Raw genomic sequence first — 18,439 nt, forward strand, 5'->3', positions numbered from 1 at the left:
ATAGCTCCTCCTCAGTTATCGAGAGCCACATCTCCTTCATCTCTGAGGTTATCATCTCTTGATCGTGATACTGCCACTATCGCTCCCCTTGAGCCGTGAGGCTGCGTTCCATGACTTTTCTTGGACTTGTCGTTTAGTACTTACTATTTGGACTCACTTGGGCCTTGTTTTGAATTTGATGCACATATTTGTAGTTACTTTAAAACTTTAACATTATCTTCTTTTTCTTGAACCTTGGTGGGCCCTCGCCCTTTTTCTTGTGCATGTCGTGATTTACTATTGTCTAGTTGTGACCTATGGACCTTGTTGGCATGAACGCATTGTGGCCTACAGGCCTTGGTGGCATGAACGCATTGTGGCCTACAAACCTTGGTGGTATGAACGCCTTGTGGCCTACAGGCCTTCGTGGCATGAATGCCTCGTGGCCTATAGGCCTTGGTGGCATGAACGCCTCGTGGCCCATAAGCCTTGGTAGCATGAACGCCTCGTGGCCTACAGGCCTTGATGGCATGAACGCCTCATGGCCTATAGGCCTTGGTGGTATGAATGCCTCATGGCCTACGGGCCTTGGTGGCATGAACGCCTCGTGGCCTATAGGCCTTGGTGGCATGAATACCTCGTGGCCTACAGGCCTTCGTGCTTAAGCAAGCTTGATCAATAATGGAGAAATGTAGCTAAGACCTTTTATTATAACTTTAAAATCTTCAACTTCGAAAAACTTCAAAAAATCTTTGAAACATGAAGCAAACTGAACTAAAATAACTGTGGTTGAAAGTAATAACTTGATCATTCACTAGTAGAACTTCTTCAGGTGCTTAGAGTTCCAGGGTCGATCTATCTGCTTACTCCCCGGAGTTTTCAAGTGATAGGTCCCTAGTTGTATCTGCTTGAAAATTATGTAGGGTCCTTCTTAGTTTGTCGATAATTTTCCTTCCTTCCTTGGTTGTGACGCTTGAGCCCTTCTTAGAACTAGGTCTCCCTGGTGGAACAGCCTCTCCTTGACCCTTGAATTATAGTACTTGGCTGTTCGTTGCTGAAATGCCACGATCCTAAGTAACACTTTCTCATGAACCTCATCCAAGAAACCCAAATTTGCTCGAAGTCCCTCATCGTATGTTCGCTCGTTGAAGTTCAAGACTGTGTGACAAGGCTAGGACTTCAACCGGTGCTAGAGCTTCGGTCCTGTATGCTAGTCGAAATGGGCTTTCTCTCGTGGGGGTCCTTACCGTTGTTCGATACACCCATAGAACACTGGGAAGTTCTTCCACCCATCTCTCTTTTGCTTCATCTAGTCTCTTCTTGATCCCTGCAAGCGATGTTCTATTTGTTACCTCTACCTGGCCATTGGCCTATGGGTAAGCTACGAAAATGGGTCGAAAGTCGATGTGATATGTCTGATAGAAGGCCTTGAATGTGGGACTGTTGAATTGTTTCCCATTATCTATGACAAGAATCCTTGGTACCCCGAACCTGTAGATCACTTTGTCGTGAACAAATTTCTCCATCACTTTCTATGTTATCTTTGCCAATGGCTCAGCTTCGACCCACTTAGTGAAATAATCAATTGCTACCACCAAGTACTTTCAATTCCCGGATGCTGTCGTGAAGTTACTAAGAATGTCCATCCCCCACATTATGAATGGTATAGGACTAAGGATGGAGGTCAATTGTGTGGCTAGTTGATGAGGCACCGGGGCGAATAACTGACATTGCTCGTAGGCCTTAACATAGTCTATGGCCTTTTCTTGCATCTTTGGCCAGTAAAATCCTTGACATAGAATTTTATAGGCTAGACTTCGCCCCCTATGTGATTCTCGCATATTCCTTCATACACCTCCGCTAGGGCATACTTAGCTCCCTTGGGGTCCTAGGCACCTAAGTAGCAGTGTCGTGACTGCTCTCTTATATAGCACCCCATTAATAGTCGTATGCTTTGATGACTGGATTTTCACCTTTCTAGCTTCAAGCTTATCTTCCGACAATATATCATTCTGTAGATAGTTGATGATGGGGCCGATCCAGTTTGGTCCTTCCTTGACCTCATTGACTTGTTTCTCCTTGTATGTCGGTTCATGAAGTACCTCGATGTATACCATACTGGCTAGGTTCTAGAATTCGTCACTTGCTAGCCTTGATAAGGTGTCTACTGCAGCGTTCTCACTCCACGGGACTTGAACCATCTCAAACTTCTTGAACTCTGCTACTAAATCTCGAGCTCGCGTCAGGTAGGATGCCATGCATTCATCCTTTGCCTCATACTCCCCGTTTACTTGGTTTACTATGAGTTGGGAATCACTTCGAATGGCTAGGTGGGTGACCTGGATGGCCCTTACAACTCGTAGTCTGACAAGCAATGCCTCGTACTCTACCTCGTTGTTAGGTGCTTGGAACATAAATCGGAGTGCGTATTGAATTCAAAAACCTTCAGGCCTGGTGATCAGGAACCCAGCTCCATTCCCTGCAGTGTTACTCGATCCGTCTATGAACATCTCCCATAATCCCTGATCATGCTCCTCAGGTTCCACCTCCTCTGGCTCGGTCTCTGAGAAAGTGCATTCAACTATACAATCTGCCAAGGCCTAACCCTTGATTTTCGTTTAAGGTTGGAACTTGATGTCATACTTGCTTAATTCCACCGCCCAGGTGATCAATCATCCTGATATATCTGGCTTGTGTAACACCTTCTTCAACGGTAGGTTTGTGAGTACTACAACCGTATGTGCTTGGAAGTATGGCCTTAGCTTCCTTATCGTGAACACGAGCACATAGGCTATCTTCTCGATCTTGGTGTACCTGGTCTTTGCATCGTCGATCAATATGTGGCTAATGTAGTAGATGGGCTTCTGCTGCTTGTCTTCCTCCTTCAGTAACACTACATATACAGCCACTAGGGTTGTGGCCAAGTAGAGTTGTAATTCTTCATTAGGTTCTAGTCGCCCCAGCAATGGTGGATTTTCCAAGTACTTTTTTAATTCCGCAAAGGCTCTCTAGCATTCTTTCATCCATGTGAAGTCTTTAGGACTTCTCAGGTTATTCAATGAATTGAAGAACGACAGACATTTGTCCCCAACTCATGACATGAACCTTGTCAGACCGATATCCTTCCATTCAATCTTTGCACCTCTTACTATTCGGGGTGGTGACATCTCCTGGATGGCCTAGATCTTTGTCAGATTAGCTTCTATGCCTCCAACCAAAACCATAAAACCCAAAAATTTTCCTGACATCACGCCGAAGGCGCACTTTGCCGGGTTCAACTTCATCTGGTTCTTCTTTAATACTTCAAACACTTCCTTGAGGTCGGCTAAATGCTCTTTGGCCTTGACGCTTTTCACGAGCATATCATCCACATACACCTCTATATTGCACCCAATCTATGCCTCAAACATCTTGTTGACCATCCTTTGGTAGGTTGCTCCTGCGTTCTTTAGCCCGAACGGCATGACACAGTAACAGTAGTTCTCCTGATCCGTCCTGACTGCAATGTAGGTCTCATCCTCCTCATTCATGAGGATTTGGTTGTAGCTTGAGTATGTGTCCATGAAGCTTAGCATCTCATGACCTGCGATCGCATCGATTAGCAAGTCGATCATTGGTAGGGGTATTCATCCTTTGGGCCCCCTTCTTCAAGTCGGTATAATCCATGCACATCCTCCATTTTTCATTTGGTTTTGGAACCATCACAACGTTCATGAGCCAAGTGGGGAATTTCTCCTCCATGATGAACCCCGAACGGTTCAGCTTCTCGACCTCTTCTTTAATTACAGCCTGTCTATCCAGGGCAAAATTTCTTTGGTGTTGTACTAGCTTCTTAGTTGGATCCACGTGAAGTCTGTGCTCGACTATGTATTGAGGTATGCATGGCATGTCTGAGGCCGACCATGCGAAAACATCCAAGTTCTCCTTTAGGAATCGCCCAAGTTTGTTTTTCTGCTCTTCGCTTAGCAACGATCCAACTTGCATTATCTTGGTGGGATCGCCCTTACTAAGAGGGAATGGGATGAGATCTTCCACCGGCTTTCCCCTTCGTTCTGTCATCTCTTCTCTCTATTCGTTAATGAGGTTCTCTATACATAGAGCCATCCCTCGAGCATTGCCATTATTCTTCTTGACAAACAGTGCATAACATTCTCTGGCTTTCTTCTGGTCACCCTTGATCTCGCCAATGCCATTCTCTGTTGGGAACTTCATCTTCAGATGTATTGGTGTTATTATTCCCTTGAGAGTAGTTAGGGAGATAGGTTCCCTCGGGCTTAAGCTTGTCATCGCTAAACCCGAACTGTCTGTAAGCCTCTAGTGAGATCACATCCACGGATGCTCCGGTGTCGACCAACATCCTGTGCACAGCTCGGTTGGCTATTTCTACCAACACTACTAGGACATCCTCATGTGGTAAGCTTACTCCTTCTAGATCAGCATCCGAGAAGGAGATTACCATCTCTGTCTCGGCTACCTTACTTGGCATCTCTGTTACTCCTATAATCCTAGCATGGGCTTTTGCCTTTCTTGTGGACTCTTGCCCTGGTCCCCCTAAAATAGTAAGGATTGGGGTTCCTTTGGAATTGCTTGGTCCCGAACCATCCCTTCTTTCCTCTGGGCAGTCTCTATCGTGATTTGTTCTCCTCTCCTCGTGTCGTGGCTCCTCTCTTCCTTGATTATGCTCTCTGCCTCCTCGACCCGAACGGTTGTCCCGGCCTCCCTTCACGAATCTGCTCAGGTTCTCTAATCTTATAAGTTATTCTATTTCTCTCTTCAATTGGATGCAATCTTCAATATCATGACCAGTGTCTTTGATGAAGAGACAAAATTTGCTTGGAGTTCCCTTCTTAGGTCCAACGAGCATGGGTCGAGGCTAATGGAGCAAACCACAATCTTGAATCTGCATGAGAATCTACGACCTTGTGATGTTCAGGGGAGTGTAGTCAAGGCTTCCAGCTCGATCGATCTTCTCTGGGTGACAATCAATTTTTTCTGGTCAACGATCACCTTTATCCTGTCGGCCCTCGACTTTAGGTCACTTGTTCTCTCCGTGATCATCCGACACCGATCTCTTATTCTCTTGAGGTTTTGCTTCGATCACCTTCTTCTGAGCTTGTAATATTTCGGCCATGTTGGCAAACTCATTGCACCGCTCAAATAGTTCTTTTATTATCTTGTTCTTGTTCCGCGCTAGGTCCTTGATAAGGTCCAGGTCTCTGATGCCCTCGGCCAGGGCTGCATGCTGATTTTGGTCGTCTAGGTCTCTGACCTCCAGGAATTGCTTCGTAAATTTAGTGACATACTCCCTGAAGGACTCCCCTAGATTTTGTATCACGTTCACTAGGTTGACCATGGTTTTCTACTGCTTGACGCTGCTTTGGAAGCGAACGACAAACTACTCGCAGAGTTCTGTGAAGGTGTTTATAGATCAAGGCTTAAGCCTTGAAAATCATGAAGTGGTTGCACGCTTGAGGGATGCCAGGAATGCTCGGCAAGAGACAATATCTGATCCCCCATATAGGGTCATCATCTTGTTGAAGTAGTTGATGTGGTCATTAGGGTCCGTGATACCGCTGTAAAGTTCAAAAGTTGGTAGCCTGAATCGGGAGGGGAGAGGTGCACTCATGATTTCTGCCGAGAATGGGTGTTGGCCTGGTATAGAGTGTGTTTCACCTTTTGTCTGCTTCTTCAATTCCTCCAACTTCTCGTCTAGCTCTCAAAGTTTTTAACTCTTCATCACGTCACCGTCCATCATGCCTGGTCGCGCGCTCACTATGAACCTGTTCTCGATCCCTTCTTGTTGTTTCTTCCCTTGGTGAGTTTTGACGTGGGTTAGACGTTACGATGTGATGAGCCCTAATGTGAATGTGAGGGACTCTCTTCACGGCACGTCTGACTTGGCCTTGGTGTATGATTTTCTCCTAATTGCCCATGGAATACTGATCTTCTGATCGAACCATTCTGATTAGGTTCCACCGATCTATGCGTCTAGGATGCCCCAGGTTCAGATCGGATCGGCAGATCCGTGGTTCTCACAGGATGATGTGAAGGATCTCCTTACGGATGGGTTGAACCTACGTGCCTCGCAGCTCTCTCCGCTCTTTCACCTTTAGGGGGTGACCTCTTAGAGTTTTGCTCTTGTCGAGGAATTAGTTATGTCTTTCGCAGTGGCACCACCCTCCTGCAGGAAGTCACCCGTTGCCTCAAATAATCCCGAGAAAGGTTTTGGTCCTGGAGAATCTGTCTCTGCAAGTCATTAATCTGACCCAGTGTTGCGCACGTGTTTGGGTCAGCTATGGTTTCACTGGGTATCCCCTCATTGAGGTTTATCTCTCCTGCCTCAGCATGCTCGTTCTCTGGATTTCCCATCTCTTGAAGTCCATGATGATCGGCTCTCTGTTGAGAGCTCTCCGGTGGTGGTGTCTCGTTCCTCTCCCTTGTAGCATTGGTAGAGGGAGCAACCTTCTTCTGTGGTGCCATTAAGTACTTGAGAAAGCGAGCTAGTAGAAACATTGGCTAGCATCGTTCCCACAGACGACGCCAATCTATTACGTCAGGAAATCGCCGATGGGTCCTTCGGGTGCTGCAACTTGCAAAAGGATGTCAGTGACAAAGGGGGAGTGGTGTGGTTCTGGCCTAGGACTCTCTAATGCCTAAGTTAGATCTTCCTTAGCAACAGATGAATTACTGGAATTCAATATGGTTAATGGGGTAGAATACCTGAGTATTTATAGTTGAGTGTGGCGATGTGGAGAGTCCTAGTGGGTGATGAGTGTGCTATGCAGGGTAGATCATCACATAGTCGAGTTGTATTTGGAAGTGTTCCTTGTGAGACGTAGAGTCCTAGTAGGGAAGAGGTTCCCTAAGCGAGTTCTTCACGTGTTGGGCAATCGGTCCTTGATGTTTGAGTTCAACTAGAATTATATCTCTTTAGGATAACGCCCTTTTGGTACAAATCCATGCTCCGATCTTTTAGTGATAAGATGACATGGACTTTGGTGGTGAAGTCACAGTTGGACCTCGTTGGCTCGCGTGGAGGACTTGGTCCCTAGATGATTTTTTGGGTCTATTCCTCGAATGGGTCTTAACGTAGCCTGGCCTGGGCCAGCTTCTTCCTCGTGTTAGGCCATGTGGCGTCTCAGAATTGGCCTGTGTATTTTTGGTTCATCAACTATAATATGTTACTATTATAATATATTAATATATACAATTCTTATTCGATTTTGGTTCAAACCCACAGTTGCTAGTTTGGAGCTAGAACCAAGCCTAACCAAATTAAACCAAAATAAAATATCATATTTAAGAATCAAAATTGGATTGAATTTAATTTGGTTTTGATTCGCTTTCGGTTTTTTGTTCCAACTCCAAATTGACAATCTTAGACACAGTTATCCGGGGAGTAGGGTATGCTCCAAAAAAAAACATTATTGCATTTTATTTTTGGAAGGTTTTCCATACACCCTTGCATAATTACCGATCATACACAAAACCATTGAATGGGGACAATAGTCCGATCGAAATGTCGAAACCATACCTCTACTTACGAATCGTCAATGTGCCCTTTCATTTTCTGGATGAATTCCGTCTCTTTATTTTTATAGAAAAGGAATTCATAGAATATTTATTTTATTTAAGGTATTAAAAATAAAGAAAGGGATGGTAGAACTGAAGTCATTTGTTGGGACCATACAGACAAGTTATAAATGCCATGTGGCAACATATTTTACACTCTAATTTTAGCCTTAAGTAGAGTTACATCAACTCCTATTATTGTTTAAAATTGTAATATAAATGGTCACTTAAATATAACAAAAATTACAATCAAAGTTTACCTAATAAAAGTGAAAAAGAAGCACACTAGTTCCACGGTTCAAAATACTTGAAGGAAATCCTAATCAAAGGTAGCCAAATAAATGGTCAAGTCGGATTGTGAAGTTTACATGCAACCAATCAAAGGGGTGATCGGTCAAACTAACGGTTTGGACTTTGGATTTTCTATATGAACCCTCCACGTGGTAAATTGTAACCTCATGCCTTTGCGAAGTGAACATTATATAATTTATAAAAAAGTGAGCATTATATAATAGTAATAAAAGTATGACTGAAAGTATATACAAGAAAAAAAATACTTAAGCTGCTTTCAAAATTTGACACATGGATGAAGCCAAATCGATGAAGCTGTTTCCACTGTTCCTTCAAAACAAAAGAGGAAGAAAGGTTCTAGTCTAAAATCAAAAAATGAAAAAATTCATTATAAAAAAACTGTCAAGTCAATCGCAATTTGCATTATCAGTCTTCTTCTCCTTTTCTACCTTCCTCACTGTCATGGTCGTCATTCCACTAGAACACCGTTACGACTTACATGGGATTAATGGAATTTTGATGAGAAGGGTCAAAGTCTATGTTTCTAGTAACAATAGAAAGTAGTGGTTAGTGAAAAAAGGGGTTGGTTGTTGCTATTTATGTGACCTTAGCTTTGGTATTGACCAGGTTCTATGATGGTTTGAGACATGGTTATTGGAATGTCTCTTACAAACTCAATTCAAAAACATTGTGAAAAAAAAAAACCATAAGCGTATAGGATATAGGCTTTGTTGATTGATAATTTTTTTTTTTGGGAAAGAGAACGGCATGTGTGGTGTGCTGTCCCTGCATCCAACCATAGGAGCATACGGAATTACCACCATGACCTTGTTGGATATGTTATACCCGTGTCCAAATTTGACCTAGTTTGCACTTGATGAGTAGGTGATATGCCAATAGTTGTCCTAGCTAGTAACAAGTTTGTGGAAATTGAAATAAACATCCATTGATATGTCCTTGCGAATGGGTGAGAGCCCCGGTCAAATCCCAGCCCAAACAGAATTGGAATTGACCCACCGGTCAATCACCTAGGCAAGGCCCAGAACAGCCGGCTACATCAATCGGTGGGTCTTGCCGACCTAAATTCATACTGCTGCATGTTGGACTCCCAAATCCTGCATCTTGACTATGTGTGGACCTATGATATGACCTACCTCTAACTCCATGCCCATTATGGGGTCAAGGTGGAAGGTTCACAGGGTCCAATCGAAGAATTAATCTATTTTGACTGAATAGGTTTGCAAGTAAACGAACCCTAGTGTTTTTTCCTATATAAGGAGTGAGCTTTTAAAGCTCATTAATTCCAAAACCTAAGCGAGAAAGGAGAAGGAGAAGAGGAAGAAGTGGGCTTGGAGCTTAGACTGTCGGCTGTTACTTCACGGTTACTATCCTCACCCCCCAGGTAGGCCTTTGGTTCCCTCTCTCTCTCTCTCTCTCTCTCTCTCTCTCTCTCTCTCTCTCCTATGACATTATTCTATACCTAGGTTTAAGATTTTTGGCTAAGTTTCTATTGAAACCTAGCGTCTGGCAAGGAGGTCAGCTGGAGTATTGTTATGTGAGGATTCTACACCTTCTTGCACACTCCCATTTCTGTTTCCGACCGACTCCAGGGGTAATTTGGGTGAAAACTATCCAAACCCTAGCTTTTAGGTTTAGATTGGAGATTTGACCGTATCTCAGATTTCACCCTGTGAAATGGAGTGCAAATGACTTTATGCGTAGGCAGAGTGATCCCCTACAATCTCTATGGAGTGGAAATGACCCCCACAAAGTGTTAGATTTCATCTGAGCTAAAGAACAGCTGTCGAAGCACTGATTGATCAATGACTGGGGATCCGCTGGTTGATGACTCCATCTACCGGTCACATCGATCGGTGGGTAAAATCTGAAAATCCAAGCTATTGGAAAGGTCACCGGTTGATCATTGGTCTTACCACCGGCCAATGGCTACATCAGCCGATCACATCAATCGACTAGTTCCTAGTATGGTACTGTACTTTGCTCTTTGGGAAACCCTTGGGCATTCGTCCAATATTAAGTCTAACACACTATAAACATGAATAGGTCAACCTTAGTACGATGGTGAGGCATATTGGGAATCTAACGAGCTTTGATTTTCGGATTGAACTACTTCATCATTGATAAGATGAGTGGGTGTGGTTTGGCATGTTTCTCATTAGTTAGGATTGTATTCACAAGCATAGCATGGTTAATCTAAGTTGTCTGGAATAATGTTTGCTTTATAATTATAATTTAACAATGTATGATTCTTTATGGTTTCATGTTGAAATTGTGTATTGTGAGTGAAGCGGGATCTGGTGTGGCCAAGGAGGTTCTGGTACCAAGATCGCCATACTGTTATACATTCATATCGCATCATATGCATTAGTTGTAGAATTGGAAATGGGTTACAGTGTGGCCGAGGTTGTTCCGGTACTATAATTTCCATACGAACTGTTGCATTAAAACTTGCATGCTAGGATTGTAAATAGGTTACGGTGTGACCGAGGTTGTTCCGGTACCGTATATGTCATACTTTATAGTATGTGTATGTATATGTTAGAGGAGACGAGAGGACAGTATGGCCGAGGATGATTTCAATACTGTGGCCTCAGCCTCATATATATATATATATATATATATCATACTACTATTATATAAGTGCATGAACTCATGTTTCGTGGCTACTTTTTCACTTGACTACTTTATCCTTCATTCTTAATTTAAATACCATATTTTTTTACTAATCTATATGTCTTTTATTAGACATTTTCATAAATTATTGGTGTTACACCCGCACCCAAAATACATCCTAATACCCCGAGTCAAATTGGACTTTCACTAAACGGGTAATGCCATGATCGCAATGGTCAACACCTGTAATCTTGAACCCTAAATTCTATTATAAGTATCTCCTCGAAGTCCTGAAAGTACGGGTCAAAGCCTCGCAACTTTCCTTGAGGTTTGGGCCCTGATAGCAACAACAGAGTCACGAATGGACTCATCAGACTGGTTCCATTCATGGATCCGGTCGTACTGTTTCTTGCCCTTTTGTTGTATTTTCATGTGGGATCCATGTCCCCGTGTTCTGAACATGATAACTAGGTCCCCGAACAAGATGGACTCCCACCCTTACCTTCTTTTGGTTAGTTGGGCCATGAATGTAAGCCCACAAGACTTAACTTAAAAGAATAATGGGTTCTTTTATTTAACTTGAGCCAAACAAGCCCTAAAACTAACATGCCTTTATAGGACCTTAGGCTAAGCCAAATGTTCCTAACCAATGAGACTTAAAAGGGCTTGTGACCTTAGCCAAACAGGCCGTAAGGCCCAATTAAACCTAAAGGACCATCCTTAGTCTTAGGGGCGCCTAAGCAAACAAGCCCTAAGGCCTCTTTTGATCTTTAAAAGAGAGGGCTCAGCCCAAGATTCTCCCCTCTCTCCCCCACCAAGCCAAACCGGGGAGGAGAAGAGGAAAGGAAGAAGAAGAAGAAGTAAGGAAGAGGAATGGGAGGGGAAAGGATGAAGATGGAAGGTAAGCCAAAGGGGTTTTGCTACCCTACCTTCCCTCTCTTGCTGTCCGGACAAGAATTGAAGAAAAAAAGAAAAAGGGAAGGAGAGAGGAGGAGGTGGATCTTCAAGGCTGGCTAGAGCTAGGATTGGAGCTCCACTCACCAAGGTATGTTCTATCGCTTGGTACCTCCCTCTTCTCCACTTTGTTTGTGAGTTTGAATAGGTTTATTGAGTTAAAGCTAATCTAGGGTTCCATTTGGGACTCAAGGTGAGGCTTAGTCCTTAAATGGAGCTCTAATAATAAAGACCAAGCTCTATTGAAGGCTCTTATCAGCCACCTTATAGCCTTTGTTGCTGATTCCCTGGTTTTCAAACCCCAACCCCTATGTTGGACCAAAATAGGAGTTAGATCCTTGTGTGATCATGGATCCATGTGGTAGGCTTAGGTTCTAGTGACCCTAGGAAGGCCTAAGACTCCCCTCCATGACCCTGAGTGTTATAAGAACTCTAGGTTCCAAGATGGAGGAGAAAACCTTAAGAAATCTCGGAAAGAACTTCGACAGATGCACGAACGGAGTCACCGTCGTGGTTCTGTCCGTAAGACCGTCCAGTGTATTTTGGTAGCTAGTTCGAATGGATGCAAGAATGGATTTACTCTGTTGTCTCCGTCTGTAGTTCCGTTCCCTCTCGGGAATGTCTCAGGGACCGAACAGATGCAGGGACGGATTTATAAAGAGGTTCCATCCGTAGTTCCGTTCTCTCTCGGGTATGTCTTAGGGTTTGAATGGATGCAGGAACAGATTCAAGTGGAAGTTTCATCCGTGGATCTGTCCCTCATATTTTGATCTGTTGGCCTGAACGGAGTCAGGAATGGACTCACTCTTTGGCTTCCGTCCGCGAGTCCGTCCGTGCTGTTTTAGTTGAAACTAACTTTAACTTTAGGGGCATAACATAAGACCCCTCTATACATCTTTTAACGTTTGCTCTCACATTCTTAGGCTACCCAACTCGATGGATAGAAGGTGCACCAGTGAGATTCATGTCAACCACACTCGGTGATACTCGAGTTCGGTGAGTGGGTTTTAGGTGATTTGTTTGGGCTTGGATATATATATATATATATATATATATATATATATATATATATATATATATATTACACAATCATTATCATACTATTATATGAATTATAAGCATTTTATGTATTGCATTATTTATCTTTATTGTGAACATGGAATGAATGTGATATGTTAATAGTTCACTAATGTATCGGGTCATGGTGCCGGGTGTACCGGTATTGGAATCCCAGAATTTATTATAGAACTTGTGATTGTCATCTTGACCTGTATGCGCCATGCCGTGTTGATACCCGGGTACTAGATGGAATGGGACGTTGATGCACCCAGAATACCTCTCTAGACGATAGGACTTGCATGTGGTATATCTATGGTTAGGATTCTTGCTCCCTTATGCTACGACCCTTACTAACAGGGGTTTATGTGTTGGATAGTCTAAGCACCTGTTGTCTATGGGGGAGAGAGGCCAGGTCAGGGGTAGTGATGGCTATCGGAGTCTGCTACTAGATGGTCTGATGGCTTCTACCGACGTATGCTCCCTCGTGATAACTGAGGTTTCATTGTGGCGATAAGTTAATTGACCCACAGTGTCTCCCGAGTTATCACAGTAGCATACACTTGACTTATAATTTATGTGCTAGGTGAAAAAATGAATCTAACATTTGCATGCATCATGACTTATTCATAATTTCTTGTTTATGTGTATGTGCATTCCCTTTTGCTCTCTCACTAGCTTGTGGAGCTAATCCCATTGCGTAACCCCTTTTAGTTGATATGCAGGTAATCTCTTGATGAGCTCCTATGGATGCAAATCAAGTGGAGTTAGTGGCTTAGACTTGGATGTCGATGTACACCCAAGAATGGTGCCCTTATGGTGTGATTTAAACCTTTACTTCTGTATTCATCTTCATTCATGTTCATAATGTACGGAATTTATCGGATGGATATGGGATAATGTAATTGTAAGATATGTTTTCATTAGATAATCGATACTTTGTATTTATACGATTTTAAATTGATTTATGCTTCCAGTAATCTCAATCTCTGTAATTAGAATGATTTATTCCATTGGTTTACGTCCCCTGACACTATCATGCCTTGATAATTGGATAGACCGTGGCTAGGGGACACTGTATTTGTGATCCTGGTAGTATTGGGATGACATCTGTTGTCCCAGTCACCCCTTTTCTTATAAAATACCCTTTTATTGGGATGGGGGTGTGACAGCTTGGTAACAGAGCATGATGTTCTGCACCGACCACAGTCTGGCATAACCATTTGATTTACTCTCAACAATTAGATTCTAAATTAAAAGTCTCAAGATCATAAACAAGTATGTGCAGCCATAGAAGATGACTTATTGCGGTGCAATTGAGAACCTTAGAAGATAATAGGCAGAATATGGAATCTAGGACTTGAAGTACATGTTGTTTGAGTGATAACTGTGATGCTATTTTGTTAGGCTCCAAAGTGAGTGATAGATGGACAATCGCAATAATAATCCACAAAAACCAATAATCATCCAAGCAAAGCCCAAAACTTAAGGGAAATAGACAAATATATATAATACAAATATACTGAGCCAGTTCTATCTGTCTAATTGTTCAGATCCCTCCCTCGGAGGTAATTGTATCCTTTCCAACTTAAAATATACACTTCCACCATTACCAGACTTTTAAACCAAACTCATCAAAAAAAAGAAAAAGAAAGTAAAGCCAAGTCAAAAGTAAAAAAGAGTTCCAGCAAATCCAAGTCAAGTCAAGAAAGTTTAAATTAAAGGCGACTTTTGATTCTGAAAAGAGAGACGGGCTAGTCCTCCATGTCATCATGATCGTCAGTCCTCTCGCTGCCACCCTAAAAGAGTAAAATGTTGATGTCGTTCAATTCCTTTTCAATCCTTTTGAGGCACTGACTGTGCGAAGAGAACTGCCCCTTAATTTCTTCGAACCCCTCCATCATTCTCAGATTCATCCACCTGATTGCCAAAAGAACATCACATGCACCTCCATCCCTGGCACTAGAAGCCCTTGCAGAATGTGGTCTGGATCCCATGAACTCTATATCATCAATCTCTCGGGGCCCTCCACCCTCCCCATATCTGACCGGCTCCCCGAAGCTGTGATAGTCACACTACAATCCCATCCTCTGTAATGCATCAAACCCAAAAGGCCTTTCTGAGCTTGTTCCCTTGGGTTCGTGGTCGAGGTCTACCCCAAAATGGAGAAAAATCTGGGTGAGCAGTCTATCATATGGCAAGGTGTTCTTGCGATGAGGATTGGCCACCGCATGAGCCATGTGTTAGATGATCACATAAGGAAGATATGTTTGCGGGCCAGTATAGAGGGAATATGCCAGTGCTGCTGCCATCAAAGGAGGATGAGTATTGTGTCCTTTAGAGGGAGCCAAGTTGGTCTTGGCGATGAAAGTGAGAACTAGCTGAGAGGGGCCAAACCTTGAAAGGTCAGCATTTTCATCGGTCTTGTCATTGGTAAGTGTCTTATACAACTTCTGAAGGTCTGCAGAGGATAGGCATCTATTAGGGTCGCTGCCTGGATAATAGTAGACTATCTCCTTTTGCAGAAATGCTCAGAAGAATCCCCAATTCCACTCATTAAAGGCAATAGTTACCCCCTTCACGAATGAGGTTAACCTAACGCCCTCCGCATCGTCCTTGACTAGCACCAAATTGGAGTAAAACTCCCTGACTAATGTGGGGTAGTAGAAGTCTAGATGGGTCAACATACTGCTCCACTTCAGCTTGCCGAATCTAATGCCCACCTTGAAGGCAATCAATTCCTCCTCCACAGTATCTCTCTCCACCAAAATCTTTCTATCATGCAGATGCTCTCGGTAAATTCCCTCGGTCTCCACTGATGTAGATTGCCCAACATTGAAGGCGAGAGAGGGAGCTGGCACGACGGCTAAATCATTTCACCTACGTGGAGCCATAGATACTTCCTATACACAAGAGACCACCAAAAGACAATAATAATTGAGCCAAACTTAAATAAATAAGATATGATGGGCGTGTACAATTATAGGTGCAAATACATGTGTCATGTGGGAATTTCTTGGATGAGAAAGGTTACACAATAATTAGACAAGACATAATTACCATTGGGAAGTATGATTAACTTGGAGAAAGGAATAAGATATATAAATCCATAGAGCACGGACATGAGGGGATGTAACTTGTAGAAACAAGCTATGCTCTTGGCTACCCTATACCCCCAATCAAATATCAAACAAGTAACTTGATTAAGTGAGAACCCAACAAGAGGCAAAGATTGAATGTGATAGAGTAAAAGGGAAGGGAATGAATTTCAAATCCTATACTAACAACCAAACAAACAAGGAAACATGCTTGAGGATATGTCAATGAAATTACTCTCCATGAAATTTTAGAGCATGGAATGGAATTAGTCATGCCTTTGATGTTTTTCCCAAAATAATGAGAATATGAAAGAAAAAAAAATTCTATCACAACTGTTACCTAGAAACAAATTGAAATAATTCAACTAAATATGGTAAACTTGACAAATAATCTCTAGAATTCCTTGAAAAGAATTTTAAATTCAATTAAAAACACAATATGCATACAAAATTTACTAAAATAGTGCCATTGATCGATTAGGGCTTGATTCAATCAAAAAAAAAAACCTAGCCTCAATCAAATTTTGGCATGGTTTCGGTATTCACATGGATTGGAGAAACCAACAAAGACCTTCATATACATACAAATCCCTAATGATTTTTTCCCTTTGAACAAAAGAAGTAGAATGAACAAAAAGGGGCAAAATCGAAAACCCTAGGGGAGAAGGGAGAGAAAATCAGGGAAAGGAGAGAGAAGTAGGGAAAGAACCCTCACCTTGGAGCAGTGGAGTTGAACCTTGATGCCTTGAGCCTTGAAACCACCAAGAGAGGGGCGAGGGAGGCACGAATGAGAGCCTCTTGGAGATCCCTAGCACTACGGTTTTATTCTTCCCTTTTGGAGCCAAAATGAGTTTGAAAAACTCGTGGCTGTGTTTTTATAAGATTTAGTGAATGGACGCATGAACGGATCCACCATCGTGATTCCGTCCTGCACAAAATTTTAATTTTTCGTTCCTAGGACTGCACGGAATATCGAACGGATCCACCATCGTGAGTCCGTCCGTAGTTCCGTTTGTCTCGGTATTTTTGCCAAACTAAGCTCTCTGAGAATGAACGAACGAACGAACGGATTCACGTTAAATAATCCGTCCGTTAATCCGTCCTGTCGGTTTTGCGATGGAGCCACGAACTGACTCACAGCAATGATTTTGTCCATGAGTTCATCCATTTTCTTTTGGGAATTCGAGCTCAAATTTTTGAGACCTTGTGGCCACACTTATATGTGATGATTATATGCCTATACCCTAAACTTACACCCATGTTGTTTGATCTATTCGTGGATATTGTTAATCTTAATTGTATGCTTTGAGGTCGGAATGTTAGGGCCTGCACCAGCCGGACAAGCCTATAAGAAATGGCAGACATTAGTATATGTTGTGGCTCCCCTCTTATGTGAGAGAAAATGATTTACCCTTGAGGATAAAAATCCTTAAGCCTCGTGATCGAATGAACACTAAATTAGTTAGGAGGAGCAAACCTATACGGTGTAGAAACCTTAATGAGAGTATGGAATGCATATTTGTGGCCAGACAAAGCAAGAAGGGTAACGACCTAATATCAAGCTTGTTATTTTAGATAACTTAGTCTAAACAACTAATGGAGATCTTGTACAAGAGAAAGCCATTCATGAAACCTCACAGGCTAGTGACAACTCTAATTGGAATTTTGCTTGGTCCGTCCAAACTTTTAAATTAAATCCATAGATGGAGTTCCAAATCCTATTTAGAATTTTAAAATGACCTAGTATGTCGTACTTAAGGTTTGCCTTCCTTTATGATTTAACCTTGTTGACGGGTACAATCTTAAGGATGTGAATATAATTATTGGGTTTATTTTGTACTTATGTATATGTGAAAGATTGAAACCAAATAAGTACCTCCCTTAAACCTTAAATGTTTAACTAGGATGGTTTTCATGTACTGCTAATATGACCTTGTCTCAATCGTACTATGTTAAAACTAGATCGAGTCCTGACCTTAATCAAGTTAATTATGGGTTAGTAGTCAATGAATTTGACAGTGCTTGGGTAGATCACGGGTAGGTTAATTGGCAGGACCTGCTTAAAAGAGATGACTCAGACTAAGACTAGTGAAGGATTGTTTAGTTCTCGAAAGAGGACTAATATGGAATTTCTTTCTGATGGGTTAAGCGAGTGGTAATTTATGAGGTTGTGAAGGCTGAAACCAAAGGATGTAACAAGACCTTCTCCAACAACAGATATGAATGGAGTAATGGGTCACCAAATGCGTTCCCTCCGTACTGGGAGTGAACAATAGGAGATTCCATCAATGTCCCAAATCATTCTAAAGTTATGTTAGGTAATGAAAAGATTCGAAGTGAAAGCATTCAGAATATGAACCCTGTGTCAAGGGCTAAATGGAGTTAAACCTTGTAACTCAAGGATGATCAGAGTGTAATACTGACCTGCTAGGGAAGATCAAAGGAACTTTCTGTTCCTTGTGGCTTAACCTAGTGTTTGAGGTCCTATTTTTCCTAGTATATTTTAAGCGTCGACTCTTAACCCAATTGAGCCCCAGGTTATTGTGAACCACACCCCTATGGTAATGCGACTCTGTGAGAAAGAGAAATTGTAAGTCCTAACCTGCCGTGCTGCGTAGGCACTACCCCGCTTTGACGGACCTATGAATGCAGTGGTTGAGTAGGAGGTGTTGCTATTTAATAGCCCTCACCCATTAAAATCCGTGGACACTTCAAATTTTGAAGACAAAATTTTTATAAGGTTGGGGGACCACCCGCACCTAAAATACATCCTAATACCCCGGGTCAAATTGGACTTTCACTAAATGGGTAATGCCACGATGGCAATGGTCAACACTTGTGACCTTGAACCCTAA

At 42.4% G+C, this 18,439-nt stretch overlaps 1 protein-coding gene across 1 annotated transcript; it reads left to right on the forward strand.

The window, feature by feature from the left end:
* The first annotated feature begins 296 nt into the window (after positions 1-296).
* On the forward strand, positions 297-644 carry LOC122650640 (S-antigen protein-like). Its single transcript, XM_043844038.1, has one exon. The coding sequence runs from the start codon at positions 297-299 to the stop codon at positions 642-644; it is 348 nt and encodes a 115-aa protein (XP_043699973.1).
* Positions 645-18,439: the final 17,795 nt, after the last annotated feature.

This window comes from Telopea speciosissima, chromosome 2 (assembly GCF_018873765.1).
Source record: "Telopea speciosissima isolate NSW1024214 ecotype Mountain lineage chromosome 2, Tspe_v1, whole genome shotgun sequence".
NCBI lineage: Eukaryota > Viridiplantae > Streptophyta > Magnoliopsida > Proteales > Proteaceae > Telopea > Telopea speciosissima.